The sequence below is a fragment of the Myxocyprinus asiaticus genome, chromosome 25 (genome assembly GCF_019703515.2).
Source record: "Myxocyprinus asiaticus isolate MX2 ecotype Aquarium Trade chromosome 25, UBuf_Myxa_2, whole genome shotgun sequence".
In the NCBI taxonomy this organism is placed as follows: domain Eukaryota; kingdom Metazoa; phylum Chordata; class Actinopteri; order Cypriniformes; family Catostomidae; genus Myxocyprinus; species Myxocyprinus asiaticus.
The window spans coordinates 21856119-21875314 of NC_059368.1; the positions used below are offsets into that span (position 1 = coordinate 21856119).

At 37.5% G+C, this 19196-nt stretch overlaps 2 protein-coding genes across 3 annotated transcripts in view; both read left to right on the forward strand.

The window, feature by feature from the left end:
- Positions 1–5571: 5571 nt before the first annotated feature.
- LOC127415975 (39S ribosomal protein L19, mitochondrial-like) lies at positions 5572–8736 on the forward strand. Of its 2 annotated transcripts, none has more exons than XM_051655054.1 (6): positions 5572–5719; positions 5973–6090; positions 6934–7052; positions 7185–7319; positions 7569–7750; positions 7849–8736. In XM_051655054.1, the coding sequence occupies exons 1-6, from the start codon at positions 5644–5646 to the stop codon at positions 8068–8070; spliced, it is 852 nt and encodes a 283-aa protein (XP_051511014.1). In that variant the 5' UTR covers positions 5572–5643; the 3' UTR covers positions 8071–8736. The 2 variants fall into 2 exon arrangements, with proteins under 2 accessions (XP_051511014.1, XP_051511013.1); XM_051655053.1 differs by having other exon boundaries at positions 5628–5767.
- Positions 8737–9455: 719 nt separating this feature from the next.
- LOC127416377 (intersectin-2-like) overlaps positions 9456–19196 on the forward strand; it is a 71276-nt gene continuing 61535 nt past the window's right edge. The window contains exon 1 of the mRNA XM_051655703.1: positions 9456–9610. The gene's annotated coding sequence lies outside the window, so the exon portion shown is untranslated. The remainder of the gene's footprint in view (positions 9611–19196) is intronic.

Sequence of the window (19196 nt, forward strand, 5' to 3'; positions counted from 1 at the left end):
GTGCTTTTCTTCTGCGTTTGATCAGATTGACTGCACTTTTCTGCAATCAACAAAGGAGTAGATTTCTAAAACCGATAAAGGCGTCATTTAAACAGGAATGAAACAGTGTACTAATTTGTTAATTCAATACTTATGCCACTTCTTATATCTGTATTTTGCAATTAAAATGCATTCAGTAAGGATTGCTGGTTGTTTGCTCTTTCCTATAGCGACTGATAGGTTTACAAGCATTTACAATACTGTGGAATTAATGACTTACTAAAACAAGTTGTTTTAAACATTTTTTAAGGCGACTAGTGTTTAGTGGGTTTAGACACGTGTGTGGAGAAAGATGGCAAAAGAAAGACGCCGCGGCGGGTCTGATGATGAAGGAAGTAATGTAGATGGAGCGGAGGATGTTGAAGACATGAATAATGAAGAGTGGTCTCAGGTAGGGCAGATATCACAAAAATGGAAAGACAGAGGATCAGATTCTGAGGAAATCGTAGGAGGAGGAGGAAGGAGTAAAACGATGAGGATGGAGGATGAGTACAAAGTTATATCAACATTTGCAACAATGGATGAAATGAGTAATCCTATGCAGCTAACAAATGTACTCAAAAAAGCAGCAGGAAAAATTAAATCAGCAAGATACAGTACTTAACTAACAATCGGGTGCTTGTGTTTTGTTTGAACAAATAACAACAAGAGGTGGCTATCAAAAAGAAGGAATTAGGGGGAATAGAAGTGAAATGCCATGTACCAGGTGAAATGAATGGTATTAAAGGGGTGATAACTGGGGTTCCAGTATCATTAACAGATGAAGTACTAAAAAAATCAGAAAACAAATGCAAAGGTAACAGATGTGAAAAGATTGACATCAAATAGAAATGGGAAAAAAGAAGCGAGTACAACAGTGATGATAGTAGTGAATGATAAAATACTACCAGAAAATGTAAAAATTAGATATGTGAGCTATCCAGTATGTCCATACATAAAACCTGCTTTGAGATGCTTCAGCTGCCAAAGATTAGGACATGTGGCAGAAGTATGCAAAGGAAAGAAAGGGTGCTGTAAATGGGGAGTGTGGAGAACAAGTTGGACCTAAGTGCTGCAATTGTGGAGGCCCACATAGTGCAGCATACTTAGGATGTACAGCACAAAACAAGCAATGGAGGTTATGAAGTACAAATCAGATCACAATGTATCAAATGCACAAGCAGTAAAGAAGATTCAAAATGAGCAAGGAAATAAGATAAGTGATGGGAACACTCATAACGATACAAATGAGATATCAAACAAGGGTACAGATATGGATAAAGCGAATGTTGACTCGGGTATGCTTGTGGTTAGTAAAGTGAGTTTCATTGCATTTATCGCAGAAGTCATTAACTGCACAGCACAAACAAACAAAAGCACAGAGAAACTGGAAATAATCATATCTGTAGCAACACATCAGTTGGGTATAACAGAAATAACAGTTGAGAAAATTCAGACACTCCTAGGTCAGTCTGAAAATATTGCAAATTCTCAGGAATTACCAGACAAGCAAAAGTTAAACAAATAACATGACATTCAGGATAGTACAATGGAATGCCAGAAGTCTGATCGTGAATGGCCAAGAGTTCAAAAGAATAGTACATAAATTAACAAATCCTCCAGATGTTATATGTATCCAAGAAACATGGCTTAAACCGCAATTAAACTTTGTTATTCCAGGGTACTTATCCGTGAGAAAAGATAGAACAGAAACAAATAGTGGAGGGTGTGCAACGTTTATAAAGAATGGGGTGGCTTATAGGGAAGTAAATACAGAAACACAATATGAAGGTACTAAGGTGGAGGTATGGACACGGTTAGGAAAAGTTGTAAAAATAAACTATTACAATCCATGTGAACAGTTATCCTTAATAGAATTAAACAAAATTTGGAGTAAAGAAGAAGGTATGGTGATATGGTGTGGTGATTTTAATGCGCACAGTGTTACATGGGGAAGTTTAAGCACAAATAAAAATGGCATAGTGGTGGAAGAATATATGGAGGAGAATTTGTTGGTATGCTTAAATGATGGGAGTGGAACAAGGTTCAGTATCAGAGATTCAACTAAGTCATGTATAAATCAAACAATAGTATCAGCAATAAAAGCAGTAAAATGTCAATGGGAAATACTAGATCAATCAAAAATTGTGAGTGATCATTATCCAGTAACCTGCACAAAAGGATTAGAAATGCAAAGGAGTGTAGTAGCAAAACAACAAAGATGGAAATTTGAGAAAGCAGATTGGGGGAAATATAATAGCATATGTAAGACAGAATTGATGAATTATAGTATGGGAGATGACACTGATGAGTGTACAGGGAAATTAAGCTCAATATTAATCAGAGCAGCAGAAGAATCCATCCCTACAGGGAAAGGAAAAGAAAGGGAGAAAGTTGTTCCATGGTGGAATGACGATTGTTCCAATGCAATTAAAAAAAGAAATAAGGCATTTAGAATATTAAAAAAAAACACTGACACCAGAAACAGTACAGGAATATCAGAGGGAAAGAGCACAGGCAAGGAGGAAAATTAAACATGCAAAAAAGAGATACTGGCAAGGTTATTGTTCTACTATAGGTAAAGAAACAGGATTGGATGAGGTATGGGGTATGTTAAAGAAAATGATTGGGATATATAAAACCAGAAATATACCGGTATTAACAGGAGAAGGAAGAATAGCTATTACAGAAAAAGACAAGGCAGAACTATTAGTTAAAACATTTCAGAAGGCATATAGTTAAGAAAATCTCGATGAGAATTATAGAAGGAGTTGTTTATCATTGTTTACAGAGCTGAGCTGACGGTGGTGCTGCAGTCAGGGCGGAGTTCAGCGGTGTCTTCTCGGTAAATTGCTAACTAGTTTGTGAAATACATACTGGAAAGTTAATATACAATGAGCCCATCATTTTATATAACTAATATAACATTAACCCTGTCCCTGACAACCATGTCACTCATGTCTGTTTGCTGTTAGCCAGCTATAGTTTGTCAGTGCAGTCAGTAATGTAGCAGATTGAAAGGTAAACATTAGAGCATCTTTTTGCAGCTCAGCAGACAACGGTGGTGGATTTATTTGAATTTATTCTTTATTTAAATGGTCAGCAACTGACTGATACTGAACATACAGTACTGATGTTTTTTTAAGCTATTTATTGTATTTTTATTTATTCTTTATTTTCTCAGTGTTCATTTCTAGAATTTGTAATAATAATGATGTCAAATATCCTTTGATAAAAATATGTTTAAGAAAGCAGTCTTCTGAGTACCTTTGCATAGTCATATCAGTGAACAATCCACATAGAAAATGTCTGTTTTCATTCCAGCTCAAAAATTAACTACATCGGCCACCATATCGGTAATCATGAATTTCCCCCTCTAAAATCGGTATCGGTCTCAAAAATCCCATATCAGTCGGGCTCTACTTAAAAGAGTATTATATCAAATTAATCAAATGGCGCCAGGAAAATATCTGGTATGTTATATTATGCTAAAATACGTAGACAACATAATACTTAAAGCAGTACTGGACTTATTTAATAAGATATGGGTAGAAGGGAGGCTGCCAAGATCATGGAAACATGCCATAATAATTATAAGCAATTATAATGCCATAAACTAAACTGGGGAAAGATGTATCAATAGCTGGGAATTATAGACCAATAGCACTTACATCTAACCTATGTAAATTGATGGAGAAAATGATTGTAAATAGGCTTTATCATGTGTTGGAGAGTAAGGAATTGTCAGCGCCTTATCAAAATGGTTTTAGAAAAGGTAGATCAACATTGGATGCACTAATAAAATTGGAAACAGACGTTAAGAAAGCAATAGCAATGAAAGAGGGGTTAGTGGCAGTTTATTTTGATATTGAGAAGGCATACGACATGATGTGTAAAGAAGGTTTATTATTAAAATTGAAGAAAATTGGAATAGAGGGAAGAATATATAATTGGGTTTAAGTTTTTTATTTGAAAGAACAGTCCAAGTTCGAGTAGGTAATGAATTGTCTCAAACTGTAAGAGTGAAGAACTGAACACCTCAGGGAAGTGTGATAAGCCCTATATTATTTAATATTATGATTAATGACATATTTGAAGGAGTGTCATCAGGAATCAACACGGCTTTATATGCAATCAATACTAGACTATGGTTGTATTGTATATGAATCTGCATCTGCAACTATGCTAAAGAAACTAGATATCATGCAAGCTAAAGCATTAAGACTCATTTTAGGAGCAGTTAAAACTACACCAATTGCAGCATTACAGGTGGAAACATCAGAAATGCCACTGTATATAAAAAGAGAGAAACTAGCTATGGCATACTGGATTAATCTTCAGGGACAAAACAATGATCATCCAGTAAGGGGAGTACTTGCTGAAAGTTGGGAAACAATAAATACACCAGGTAAAGGCTTTGCATGGAAAATAAAGAAATGGGCTAATGAAAATGGTCTAGATACAAAGTCATTTGCTCCAATAGTTGCAATACCTCCGATACCACCTTGGTTATTCACACAACCTGAAATCGATTTAAAGCTACATGAAAGAATTAAGAAAAAAAGGGATGGAGTTAATACAAAAACATATGTAAAAAAATATATAAAAAGTATGCATTATTCATTTCTTCAAGTATACACAGATGGCTCAAAGAACCAAGAATCCGGAAGGACAGGGGCAGCTTTTTATGTTCCAGAGTTTGAAGTAAGGAAGTTTGGAGAATAACAGATGGTGTATCTGTATACACTGCAGAGATGATAGCAATCTTAATGGCACTAGGTTGGATTTATGAAGTAAGAGCAGATAAAGTAATAATATGTTCTGACTCAATGGAGGTTCTTATGAGTTCACAATCAAATCAAACAAATAGAAGTGACATTTTAATAGAAATTATGATTACATTATACAGTCTAAAACAGATAGGAATAATAATTCATTTCATGTGGGTACCAGCACATGTGGGAATGCAAGGCAATGAAGAAGCAGACAAAATGGCTAAAGAATCATTAAGGATGGATGAACCAAGTATAAATATTTCACTTAGCAGATCAGAAGGGAAACATTTGGTATTGGAAGCATGCAACAGGAAATGGCAGACTTTGTGGGATTCATGTCAAACAGGAAGATATTATCATAAGGTACAAAGGAACATTAAAAAAAGTAAAATCATTCATAATATAAGTAGATTGGAACAAGTTATATTCACACATCTAAGAACAGGACATTCAAATCTTAACTATACATTACACATCATAGGGAAACATAAGACAGGTTTATGTGAGGTTTGTGCAATAGAGGAGACAGTAGAACATGTGTTGATGGTATGTCCTGCATATGAAAGAGAAAGGAGCAATCTTAAGGAAGAATTACAAAGCTTAGGAAGTCAAGAATTCATAATAAGCAATATCTTAAATGATGGTCCAAATGCGGGGAAACAAATGAATGAAATAATGAGATTTATTAGGAGCAGTGGATTAAAATATAGGATATATGGAATAGGGAGAAATATAGATTTCATTATCTTCACACTCCATCACAGAAGGTGGCGGTATGCACCTATTAAGTTGGTTCGCAACCCGCCATAAAATCTAAAGAAGAAGAAGAAGACGAAGAAGAAGGCCAAACATGGCGGCGTGCACAAGGAGGGCGCGAGAGATGACGGGCTTGTTACAAGTTTTAAGAAATTTACCACAGAGCAAGCGTATGTTATTGCGTTTTGCATCCTCCATTACTGGGTCAATGTTAGACGGTAATATCAAAACTAATTGTGCGGTTAAGAATAGAGTACTTGCGAGACAAACACTAGAACAGGTGCAATGCTGAGCCGTCACCTACTCAAATGAGTTACTGCATTGGTTCATAGAGTTCACACTACAGTACATTTATAATGTGTCGGATTGCTAGTTATAACTGATACCTTCATGTGTTATACACAATTTTTATTGTATTCTTAGGATTTATCTCGACGTCTGTTTTGAGGCATGCTGCGACGTCAGATGGACCACCAAAATTCACCCCTCCGACAAAACCTGTCATCATAGACAAAACACAAAGCGAGGCATCTCTGCGACGGTTTGTACATCACTTGGTCGTTTAATAACGTTATCTTGATTACGTTACACAAATGTGCACAATAATCATATATTAATTCAGGCTCTTTAGTCTAAGTTTAACGGAATCTGTCACTGAATTAGCTATTAAAGATCACAACATGACATATACATTAGTTTGCAACATGTGTACACTTAAGTAATGGCTATTTTTGGCTTATTGAGAACAGTATGGTGGTACATAGTAGAATGCTGTATGTTTAAATTGGCTTTAATAATGACCTTCCTGCTTTTTTTTTTTTTTTTTTTTTAAATTTAAATCTCCCTTTTCTCCCAATTTGGAATGCCCAATTCCCACTACTTAGTAGGTCCTCCTGGTGGCGCGGTTACTCACCTCAATCCGGGTGGCGGAGGACAAGTCTCAGTTGTCTCCGCTTCTGAAACAGTCAATCCATGTATCTTATCATGTGGCTTGCTGTGCATGACACCGCGGAGACTCACAGCATGTGGAGGCTCATGCTACTCTCCGCGATCCACGCACAATTTACCACGCGCCCCATTGAGAGCGAGAACCACTAATAGCAATCATGAGGAGGTTACCCCATGTGACTCTACCCTCCCTAGCAACTGGGCCAATTTGGTTGCTAAGGAGACCTGGCTGGAGTCAGCCAGCACACCCTTGATTCGAACTCGCGACTCCAGGGTTGGTAGTCAGCAGCAATACTCGCTGAGCTACCCAGGCCCCGAGCTACCCAGGCCCCAACCTTCCCTGCTTTTAAATCATGAGTTGATTTGGGAATATGCTTGGAAAGCACCACTCGGTTTCATGCTTAATTCAGACTGCATGCTAAAATGGCTTTTCTAGGTTTCTGAGTCCAGAGTTCATCCCTCCTCGTCAGCGCACAAATCCTGTGAAGTTTTCCATAGAACGGAAAGACATGATACAGAGACGGAAAGTTCTCAACATTCCAGAGTTTTATGTTGGTAAGAGAAACTGACAATTGTAACATCTCTGTAGACTCCTGTGTCGCATTGATTTTTTTTCCTAGTTAATCTATAGGCCATAAAATGTCCTCTTCGCCCCTCTTCTGTTTTTATTTATGCTTTTTTATGTAGGCAGTGTCTTAGCAGTGACCGTGTCTGACCCTCATGCGGGTGGGAACCTGAATCGCTTTGTTGGGATCTGCATTCAACGCTCTGGAAAAGGACTGGGAGCTACTTTCATCCTTAGAAATGTGGTTGATGGACAAGGTATAAAGAGTTAACTGTAACATTTCTTTTACATCACCCGACGGCCCTCGGCCAAGCTGTCATATTTTGTTTTTACCCATGCTGTGAAAACATAGCTAAAATTGTTACAGTATATCCCATTTATCTGTTCTGATTGTACTGGTAGCATTTAAATAATGATATTCAGGGGGTTACATGGAAATATAATGTCTGTGTGTAAATGTAAAGTAAATAATGAATGAGAAATAATGTATATTGTGATTACTGTAGGCGTGGAGATATGCTACGAGTTGTACAGTCCACGTCTGCGGCAGATTGAGGTGTTGAAGCTGGAAAAGAGACTGGATGACAATCTCATGTACCTGAGAGACGCGCTACCTGAGTACAGCACTTTTGACTTTGATTTGAAACCTGTCCATTTTGAGCTCACTGGAGATGTCCCAGTCAATTCAGTAAGAGACCGTTCATTTGTAATAAGTCATGAGTAATGCACACTTCTTGTAAAAGCTTTCATCACCTGTCCTTTACTCTCTCTTTCTCTCACTTGCAGTTGAAAGTAAAAATGAAGCCTAAACCATGGTCGAAACGTTGGGAGCGTCCAAAGTTTAACATTCAGGGGATCCGCTTTGACCTATGTTTGACCTCAGAGAAGATGGAGCATGCTCAGAAGTGGGCTGAACCTTGGAGGCAGTACGATATGCTGCGGGAATATGACACATCCAGCCTGGAGGAGCAGATCCTACAGGAGGTACAAGCAAACCTCAGCAAGTGAGCAGTCAACAGGGAAAGAATCCATATAAAGGGCCCTGGGGCAGATATGGCAACTGATTGAGTCAAGATGCTGAAAAGGTTTGAATTTGAGAAGGGAAAATGTGTTCAGGTTGGCAAAAGACTCATCCATTTATCCACCCATCCCAGTTCTGGTGTGTGCTTCAAATTGGATACTGGAGATGCATTCGGAAGAACAAACATTGGTGCCTGGAAAAATCTTTTTGTTTATTTCACACATTGATATGTACATAATGTATCTCACCTGCACAACATGTTTTAATGCTGGTGCTTATATACAAATAACAATAGTCAATTAAAAATGACTCAATAATTGCTTTGATATTATTTATCATTATCTTATCTGTCTCATCATGTGTCTACAATGGAGTGTCTTTTTGAAAATTGTATACAGTGGTCCTTCTGCCTTGCAATTAGTCACTCTGACCAATGGAGAGCAGTAGAGAACACATGAATATTAATTTCTAAATTGTAAATAAAATATCCTTCAAACGAAAAATTTTCGTTTTTTTTTTTTTTTTTTTTTTAAACAATGTTTGAAATGATTACGGTTTAATTCTGAAACTGAGATGAATCGCGATTATTTTATTTTATTGACAGCTATAGTTTTAAACCATAAGAAATAAAAACTAATCTGTATATAATTGAATATATTGTGGAACAATCTTATTTTTAAGAAATAAGGGTCGTACTTCAGTATTCTCTTTAAAGCTGCTTTGAAATGATATTTATTGTGAAAAGTGCAACACAAATACATTTGAGTTTATTGCAACTGCTCACAATCTGGAAAGAAATTAGAAGGGAAGTTAAGAAAAGTTAGCAGAGAAAGAAATATTTTATTAATAGAACTGCGGTTTGTTCACAATGTACTGATAGTGATTAGAGACTCTGAGTCTTTAAATACGATTGCATATAAAGCTCAGTGCTATTAATATAACCCAGATATTTCTAATGATTTGTAATAGCTTTTAAAAGTTCATAATTATTCATTTAATATGTATTCCAAAATTAATTGCAACACAATCTCTTCAAACACATGCACAATGAATATCGCCTTTCTCCACTTTCTCACTCTTGGTTTCAACTCTCCGTTTGAACAAAGGAGTGCACTGATTTACATATCAGTGACTTCTAATATCCAAGCGTGCTGTTTCATTTTAGACCCACTGCTAGATATGTATAATCCACAGCATGAACTTGTCACATTACCTTGGTGACTGACATGGTATTTTTTCTGACTTCATCTGGAGCCGCTCGCGCTAATCCTCGCGCACATCTGTGCATTGCTCTAGAGAGAGCACGGGCGAGGCTCCGCCCATCCTGCTGTTGTCAGTGACGTCAGCCCTATCGCTTGTGGACAGTGAAACGACGCCGCAGTCAGCGAGCTGCAGTGAGCAGGTGTATCCGAGCCGTCACCTGGGTACCAGAACCACACATCGTCCGCTATCCAAGGATATATCCGGCGTTATTTTCATAAAATCCAAAGAACACCGGGTCGTCCTCTGTTTTTTACGCAATGTACGGTAAGTATTAACGATACCTCGCGACATTTATCTTGTGCAGATGCTTATGTTATTCTATTTTGATGTTCGCAATAAGGTTGCCATCTATTTATATATATATATATATATATATATATATATATATATATATATATATATATATATATATAACTTATTTAGTAAACATACTCTATATTTATGAGCAATATCTAATAGCTGCTTTTTGAGATGAAATCTTTTATGCAAGAAAAAGAGGCAGAACAAAAGCCCGTAACATGTTGGAGAAGGTGCGGAATAGCTGTCAATGATTTCAGTCACATAACGGGCAAACTTGTTCGGCCGGTTATGAACTTGCGCATACAGCAACTCTATCCGTTTAAGCTCCATAATATCCTGAAACGTTAGACCGGTAGCATTGTAAGTGTTTCCCCACAGGGGAGCTGAAAGTGTCGTCAGAGATGCAACACACCTGTCCCACTAGATAACCTGCATTAAGGATACCTGTGTACCTGAGTACATCTACAATGACCCTTATCATCCAAGACTCTTATCTCAATATATGGACTCAATGCATACAGAAAATGCACTTATTTTAATCACAGTTGATGAATTTGTCTACTAAATTAAGATGTTGGCTGTTTGGTAACACTTTTTTCGTTTGTGGAGTCCATATTACATGTTAATAAAATGTCATTCAATACCAAACACAATGTGCTCAAATTACAGTGTAATTCTGAAATACCTTGTTATGATTTACTCTTATAATTATACTGTAACATGACGACTGTAAGTGTCATTAAGTGTGACCCAGAGTTTTAGGTTTTGCAAATGTTTAGATTTACAGACTGTAGGTTATGAGTGCGTGCCAACTGCCATTTATTCTCATAAATCTCTTTCCAAGGCTAGCTCAGTTAATCAAAGCACAGAGGCTACAGTCTGTTTTGGCTCTTGCATTTCAGTATGTGGGGCATGGGCCAAGAGGCAATAGTAAATAACCTGCTTGATGAATTTGTGAGGCTGGTCAGGAGAAATATGTTGACAGTCGTTCCTTTTCTCTAATCAACACAGTGATGCTCTGTCCCCAGTTTTTTTTAATTTATTTTTTATTTTTTTTATATATATATTTTTTATACCATAACTGGGGGATGTATCCAGATGAAAATATTAATAATCCGCAGGTGTCATGCATGCACCTTAGGCAGTTATTTTTTTAAATATGCATTTATTTTTGTTATTATAGAAGGCAGAATCATTGTTCTACAACTAAGCTTTAGTGTTTGGTTGGATGCTGTCTGAGGTCTGGAATAGTCTAATCTTTGTGTAAAAGGCAGTGGAATTAATAACTCACTGCAACTGTCCTTGGAGGACATACAGTACTTCGTTAATCAGAATTGTTCTTTAGAGTTGTATGCTGACATCACATACACATAGCAGGCCTATGCAGGAAAGGCCTTTATCTGAAGAATCTAGATAGATGACATAATTTCCTGCAAGGTTAAAGGAATAGTTCTCTACAAAAATGAAATATTTCTCATCATTTCCTCACCCTCATGCCATTCCAGATGTGTATGACTTTCTTTCTTCTGCTGAACACAAACAAAGATTTTTTTAATCATATCTCTGCCCTGTAGGTCCATACAATGCAAATGAACAAGTACCAATTTTATAAAGCTCCTAAAAGCACGTAAAGGTAGCATAAAAGTAATCCATACGACTCCAGTTGTTTAATCCATATTTTCAGAAGCGATGTGACAGGTGTGGGTGAGAAACAGATAAAAGTTTGTCCTTTTTTTTCTTTTTTTTTTTTTTTTACAAAAAATTCTCCTCCCTGCCCAGTAGGAGGTGATATGCATGAAGGATGTGAATCACCAAAAACAAAAGGAGAATGTGAAAGTAGACATTTATAGTAAATAAGGACTTAAACATCACTCTGTTTCTTACTTACACCTATCATATCACTTCTGAAGACATGGATTTAACCACTGGAGTCGTATGGACTACTTTTAAGCTGCACTTATGTGCTTTTTGGTGCTTTAAAGTTTTGGTCACCATTAATTTGCATTGTGAGGACCTACAGAGCTGAGATATTCTTCTAAAAATCTTCATTTGTGTTTTGCAGAAGAAAGAAAGTCATACACATCTGGAATGGCATGGGAGTGAGTAAATGATGAGATAATTTTCATTTTTGGATGAACCATTCCTTTAATAGTGATAATGTTCATGCAGCCTATACAAGCTGAATTGTGTTGCTGTATTCTGTGTTTGTGCAAATCTGTAAACATATCCTAAAATGCACTAGCGAAAATTAATTTAAATGATTTGTGAGTTGCTGGACTGACTGGGGTCAGGCTAAAATAACTGCATATGTGTGGAATCGGATGGTCGACGTGACATGGTTTTCTCTTTGATTCTGAAATATCGATCGGTACAGTTTTTTTTTCATCAAAATCTTTTTTCACTCTGAATTGCCAACCACCATGTTCTATGAGAGTGCTAGTGTGTGTAAGTCTCCCCTGTGAGATCATGGTGGAGTGGCCCAGAAATATGCCATATATGTCCTACTAGAGGATGCTGGCTGCCCTAAATACCAACAGTGGGGTATGTATGTGTGTGTGTGCATGCTTGTGAGTTCACCAGAGACATAGAAACAGGAGAAAAAGGGAAAATGGGTGTCTGTGACCATATGTCCTCGAAACGCTATTTGATGTCATCAGGTCTTCTAGGTCAAATTCTCTGGCTGTACATCATCCAGAACAACACAATATCACTCTTGAATATCAATTGATTTACAGAGAAACCTCATTGCTGTCCTCGTTCACCTTCAAATGTAAAAAGACTGAGAAAAGCTTGGCATAAACCTCTGTTGTGGAAAAATAGAAACTACACAGAATATGAATGATGGAGGTGCCTCTCTGAAATAATAGCTTTGCTACACTGGAAGATGGACCTGAGTGAGATGAAGTGTGAAGTGTTAACGGTCTCTTAAACATATACTTTCAAAGAAATGTGGCTCCCACCTACACATAGTTTATACACACACTGTGAAACAGATAAAAAGAGAAAGAGTGCTAAAGGAAACTGAAGCGTGAATGCTATTTGTGTTACTCAAATTTAGATAAACACTTCAGAAAGTTGTGTGTGAGAACAAGAAGATCTGGTGGTGCAGTTCTCCTCCCTGGTGCATTACGATTGTCCTGTTTAGCTCTGTAAACAAAAAGTGAATAAATAAAATGTGTGTACATAAATCAAATGTGAATGATTATAACATTTTCATTGTTGAGTGAACTGTCCCTTTAAAAAGTATTTCTGGAGTTCACTGCTTCATATAGTCCGGGAGCTCTAGTTCAACTAGTTCAGGATAGTTCACCCAAAAATGAAAATGACCTCATAATTTACTTACCCCCATGCCATCCCAGACTTTTTTGGTTCTGCTGAACACAAACAAAGATTTTAGAAGAATATCTCAGCTCCAATGGTCCTCACAATGCAAGTGAATTGTGACCAGAACTCGGAATGTCCAAAAAGCGCATAAAGGCAGCATAAAGTAATCTGTATCACTCCAGTGTGTCTTCTAAAGTGATATGATAAGTGTGGGTGAGAAACTGATCAATAAGTCCTTTTTTACTTTAAATCTACTCTTTCACTTTCACACTCTGGTGTGGAAGTGACTTTCACATTCAGTCACCTACTGGTTCAGGCTGGTCAAAGGTGGAGATTTATAGTAAAAAAGGACTTAAATATTGATCTGTTTCTCTGCCTCGCATATCATCTTGCTTCAGAAGACATGGATTTAACCACTGGGGTCATGTAGATTACTTTTATGATGCCTTTATGTACTTTTTGGACCTTCTGAGTTCTAGTCACCATTCATTTGCATTGTGAGGCCCTACATAGCAGTGGTATTCCTCTAAAAATCTGTGTTTGTGTTCAGCAGAAAAAAGAAAGTCATAAACATCTGGGATGGCAAAAGGGTGAGTATATGATGAGAGAATTTCCATTTTTGGGTGAACTGTCCCTTTAAGGTAAACAGATTTGACATGATATCCATAACAGAGGGGCTAGAGTTCAGGTATGGGCTTGAACTCTGAGATCCCCCCTGGAATATCTTACTAAAGCAAGAAATAGAAAGACAATTTTGAAATAATCAAAATTGAAATATGAAGGTAGAGATGGGGAGGTGGAGGGTTGCCGGAAGAATTATCACAGATGCAAGTGAAGCAGGCGCTTATATATCCTTGGGATATAATTGGCAGGCCAGAACAAGCTCCTTCAGGACTTACGTTTGGAACTAGGACTTTTTAAAATATTGAATTTCTGATGCATCACGATCTTCATTTGAATGATATCGATTCTTAAATCCCAAGATTGGTCTTTTGACTGCGCAACACTCCACTTCAATGAAAGGAAAACATTCGCATTTGCAACCAAATTTCGTGTTATGTGACTAATAATTTCTATAATTAGGCACTGGCTGGTAAATGTTCAGATTTTACTCACCAGTAATTTTATAGTGGGGAAGAAGTTCAGCACTGAGATCCTTTTACTGTGTGTTGAGAGTAAAAGTTTGGTTTGACTTATTCCATGTATGTGTCCAAAGATAAGATTCATGCAATCCATTTGTCATTGAAAAATGTCTTTTTTAAATACCCTTTCTGTTCTATACAGTCAGTTGTTGATAAAAAACAAGACAAAATAATCATTTAATACTAATGACGGATAGCATGGATGAGATAAAGCCTTCTGAGTCCTCTCTTGTTAATATGCAGATTTACAGACACTCTTTACAAAACTGCCAGTAGTCTTAAAGAGACAGTACTGGTTTTTAACACTTGTTCAACAAATCATTGTAAATACTTGTAATGGTACAAATTATGCATGTAAACAATACACATGTAAGAAAATATAATATATGAAATATAGAATAATTTTTAATGATGGAAAACATGGATTTTTCAAATGCAAACAAAATGGCCAGGGGTTACACCCCTGCTCTTTACGAGAAGTGCCCTGGGATTTTTAATGACCACTGAGAGTCAGGACCTCGGTTTAACATCTCATCCGAAAGACGGTGCCTTTTTACAGTATAGTGTCTCCATCACTACACTGGGATGTTAGGACCCACACAGACCACAGAGTGAGCATTCCTTGCTGGCGTAACTAACACCTCTTCCAAGTAAAAGTCATTTTATTAACCATAAGTATATGCCAGGTGAGCAAGTGTAACAACAGTGAAACTGCTGCACTGTCAGTTTGATGGCAACTGCATATAGAGCTAAGCTGCATTCATATCAAACATTATGAGAGTCCTCAATCTAAGAACAAGCAGTAATCTTCACCACAATTGTAACTCCAAAAGCCCCAGCCTATATATATAATCCTTTTAAATGGCAATATAACACACCATTAAACATGAACAAATGTCTTCCTATTCTTATCTTACTCAAAAATGCATAAAATAACACTTAGTTTCGACATTTGTTCACGCCATCCAGTCGTCTGAAAAGCATGCTGGGAAATGGAAATCCCCTGCCCAGTTTTGTCAATGCTACAAAAAGTATTCATGTAGTCTAGGGCTGGGCAGAATTGCAGAGGGTCAGAATTTTTTATTGATTTTGCAATTCATTTATTGAAACACAATAAACATAAACAAAAGACATTTCTAAATTCTAATTGCACTTTGAATTAAACAAAAAAGCAATAAAATAACGAAGTGATCAAAAAATCTTATTTAACCACCTCCCCAAATCCAAACATTTACAGTCTCCAACGGCTCCATTTGCCATCACGCAAGCATCCGTCAACACAACCGATGGAAAATTACTAATAGCCTACAGATTAAGAACTAAAGACAATTATAAATGTAAAGAAAATAATAATCAAAATAAATAAGCTTAATAAATTCCCTTGTGTTCCCAAAATAATGCTGCCAAATGTGTTCTTATTGAATTTGTGTTTGTATTGCATTTTGGTAATACAGTTAATGCTGCCTAAAGAAAATAAAATAAAACTAAATTTTAGGTTCAAGGTGAACATGTCTTGTATTACTTTATGATTTAATCACTTTTGTCTTTGTTTCTTTAATACAAAGATATATAATACTGAACCTGCAGAGTTGCGTTCATAATGCATGCCAACCAAGTGGAAATAAAGCGAAGTAAACTCACAGCACCTCCTGAGATGATCAGAGATAATTTGCAGCAATCTCACAGACAACATTATTCTTGCAAACAGTTTTCAGACGAATGAAACAGAGAAAAAAGAATGAAATCTCTTTACATGCACTTGTTCCACATGACAGGCTCGTGCTGCACGCCTCTGAACAAACAGCGAATCAGACACAGGCATTGATGGCTTTTCTTTTGTTTGATTTAAAAATATAATAAAGTGTGTTTCTTCAAGCGCATGTCTTTGTGACTAACAGCATTTCTTGTCATGTGTCACTCCGAGACAGGTCGCCCGCTTGTTGGCAGGTAGATGAGCAAAATTACCCGTGCATGAAATACATTTGGACGAGGAGCTTGCGAACTTGATTCAGCCTCGTCGCATTTGGCGGGTGCTAGTTTCACACCCTGGCCACTGTTTAATATATTTGGCGACTTCCCAGATCCATGGTTTTGCCATTTGCAGATGTTGTCGATAATCATCTGTTCGCAATCGGCATCGGGATCTTTGTAAGACATTGTTGATATCCGATTACATTGCCATATCACCCAGCCCTAATGTAGTCCAAACTCAAATTGATTAAGGAAACTTCAGTTTTACAAATTTAATTAGATAGAACATAATGAAATCAAGTTAAGACAAAATGTTCTAGATTTGTGTTGCTTTAGATAATTCTAATTAAGTAAAGTGGACAACCTGCAAAAATCTTTTTTTTGAGTGTAGAACTGGAACAGAGAGAAGATTTTTCTCATGTGGTGGTGTTTTACTGTTCACTTCTGCAACATCACTCAGCACAACTGTCTGAATGGTTGATGTGGTGTCTGCTGGCATGTCTCATATTCTTGTTTCCTGTGTGGACAGAGGAGCCCTCATTCTCCTTTCCTGCACAAAGCATGCTGGGAAATGCGCTTAGAACAGACATGTGCTGTGTGAGGAGAGTGAAATGTTGAATGCTGATTGAACTGTGCTGCATGCAGGTGTCCATCATTAACAGTTAAAGGGACATTTGTGACTAAGTGAGAAAGTGAATGATAGCGGACAGGAGCAGGCATAATGAAAAGAGAGAGTGAGGCTTTAAAGCTAAAGTGTGTAATTCTTGTGCCACCAAACGGAACTGCAAAAATGAACATTGTTTTTATACAGCTTTCCCAAATGAACTCTATACATGGCACAAAGCCAATGTATTTCCTGTAAAATCTGTGTCCGATAACGAGCTTCCGGTATCATATTCTGCCATAGCGAATGTGTCAAGAGAGTTGCAGCTAACTACTTTTCTTTCTAAACTGAAACGATTGATCAAAACAAATGTTAGTAAAAGTATAATAATTATCTCAGTAATGAGCTCCAATAAGTTTAAAAACATACGCAATGAAGCTTGCAGAATGGCCGAGCACTGCTGTCCCATTGTGTGAGGTTTCCTCTGTGTGCATAGTGTTTTAATTTAATTTACATCCAGCAATTGTACAGCAATTTACAAGTGATGAATACAACAACAGAAGTGATTCATGTAAAGGAAAGCTCAAACACCAGAAGATGAAGTTAGGGAGACTTTACCAAACATCACAAATAACAGTACAAAGCTCAAACAGTTTTTTTTTTTTTTTTGGTAAGTTATTATAATTTCAGTCTGATGTCATGAAAATTATGTGACTGTGGCAAAACATTTTTTTTTAATTATGTGGTTCATTACACGTATCGCTGCAGTTTGGAGGTGAATTGTTCACTGGGCGCTAAAAGCAAGTCAAATGTTTGCTCTATGGAATGCTCTATGGAGTTTTAAATTTACAAAAGCTACATCCCTAACCTAAACCTTTGAACTGAAAACCTAACCCAGGTAGCAAAATACACTCGGTCGAGTTCCGGTTAGAATCTCACCCGCCTATCCCGCTGTAGCCCGCTTCCATCTCCTGTACTCGGGCAGGTGCCACTCCCCGATTCTGGCCCAAATCAATCGGCCCAGATGTGGCAGTCGGTGACGCGCCAATGCTGTTGGAGTTAAGCTGGAATTGACCCAAAAACTATAGTGGACAGCGCCCATGTTCATTTCTGCATGTAACCATGTATGGTTCGTAAATGTTACCTTTTAAAATTGATATGCAGCCTAAAAGTTCTTGTTTATAATACATACATAATACATTTATATTAACTCATTATAATAAATGTACAATAACTCACTTAAATGCATGAAGAACATTTACAACATTACACAAACGCAATTTAAAAAAAACACATTACGCAATTGTTTAATAAGTATAGTTTTAAACATTTATAACATTTTAGAATCATGTAAGTGTATAATACCTCTGTCAACCAACAGTGTAATAAAAAGCAAATGTGACATGACAGAGCATTAATCTTAAAAACCTCATCAGTTTTTCTAGCTTTAAATAAACAAAACCGATGTCCCTGCCCTAAATGCTACATCTAAACGTAACCGATGGTGTCATAAAAGCAAACGTGATATGAAAAACGCAATAGCTGAAGCAACCACTTTATTTCATGGTGTCGCTCACGTGTCAACTTGCGTGCTTTGCTGGTCTCAAACCTGGGTCTTCTGTGTTCAAAGTCCAACACTCTGGTCACGCCTGAAAAGCTTGTAAATGTAATGCAAGCATTAAAATGTGTAGTCTTTGAATGCATTATAGTAAAAGTGTTTTGCTGTCACAAGATAGTACTGTGTGGGGAACAGAGTGAAAAATAAGTGTTCATAAAGTGCTAATCTACCATTTTACTCGTGATTTTAGTGAAAATGAATTAATCTCATTGTTGCTGTTGCGCCTCTAGTGTTTATTTCACCAGAAATCTGCAGCGATACACAGAACAAGGCATGAAATACTAATTTTGTTATAGTAACATGATTCTATGAGACCAGGTTGCAGCTGTATAATTTACAAATATATAATTGTAACAAATTTGTGATGGGGTTCAAGGAGGAAGCGGGAGTCGACAAGTTCCAACACAAAAAGGTATTTATTTTTCGACACAAATTTTTTTTCACTCTAATAACATGCACACGAGTCTCTGTGGGACGTTGTAGCTCTTTCTCCATTCACAAGCCGGTGCTCAACCATGCCCCCACTTCCACATACCCCCATCTGCCAACTCAGGTCGGGGAGCCATCCGGCCTGCCCAGTACACCCCCCCATTTCTGGAGAGGAAGTCCGCCACAGCCATTTGCGGCCCCAGTCTCTGGACCACCTCGAACTTAAAAGGCTGAAGCGGCAGATACCAACGGGTGATTCGCGCATTGGTATCCTTCATGCGATGGAGCCACTGGAGCAGGGCTTGGTCCGAACAGAGGGTGAAAGCCCATCCCGGGAGGTAGTAGCGAAGGGTGAGGACCGCCCACTTGATGGCCAGACACTCCTTCTCAATGGTGCTGTACCTCGCCTCTCTCGCTGACTGATGTACAGCACTGGGTGCTCCTCCCCCTCGACCAGCTGGG

Excerpts from the sequence above, each read along its gene's own strand:
- LOC127415975 (XM_051655053.1), top strand. The coding sequence starts at position 5,644 with ATGGCGGCGTGCACAAGGAGGGCGCGAGAGATGACGGGCTTGTTACAA. Across the intron at positions 5,768-5,972 it reads TACTGGGTCAATGTTAGACG|GATTTATCTCGACGTCTGTT; the intron begins GTAATATCAAAA and ends TTGTATTCTTAG. Across the intron at positions 7,751-7,848 it reads GAGATGTCCCAGTCAATTCA|TTGAAAGTAAAAATGAAGCC; the intron begins GTAAGAGACCGT and ends TCTCACTTGCAG.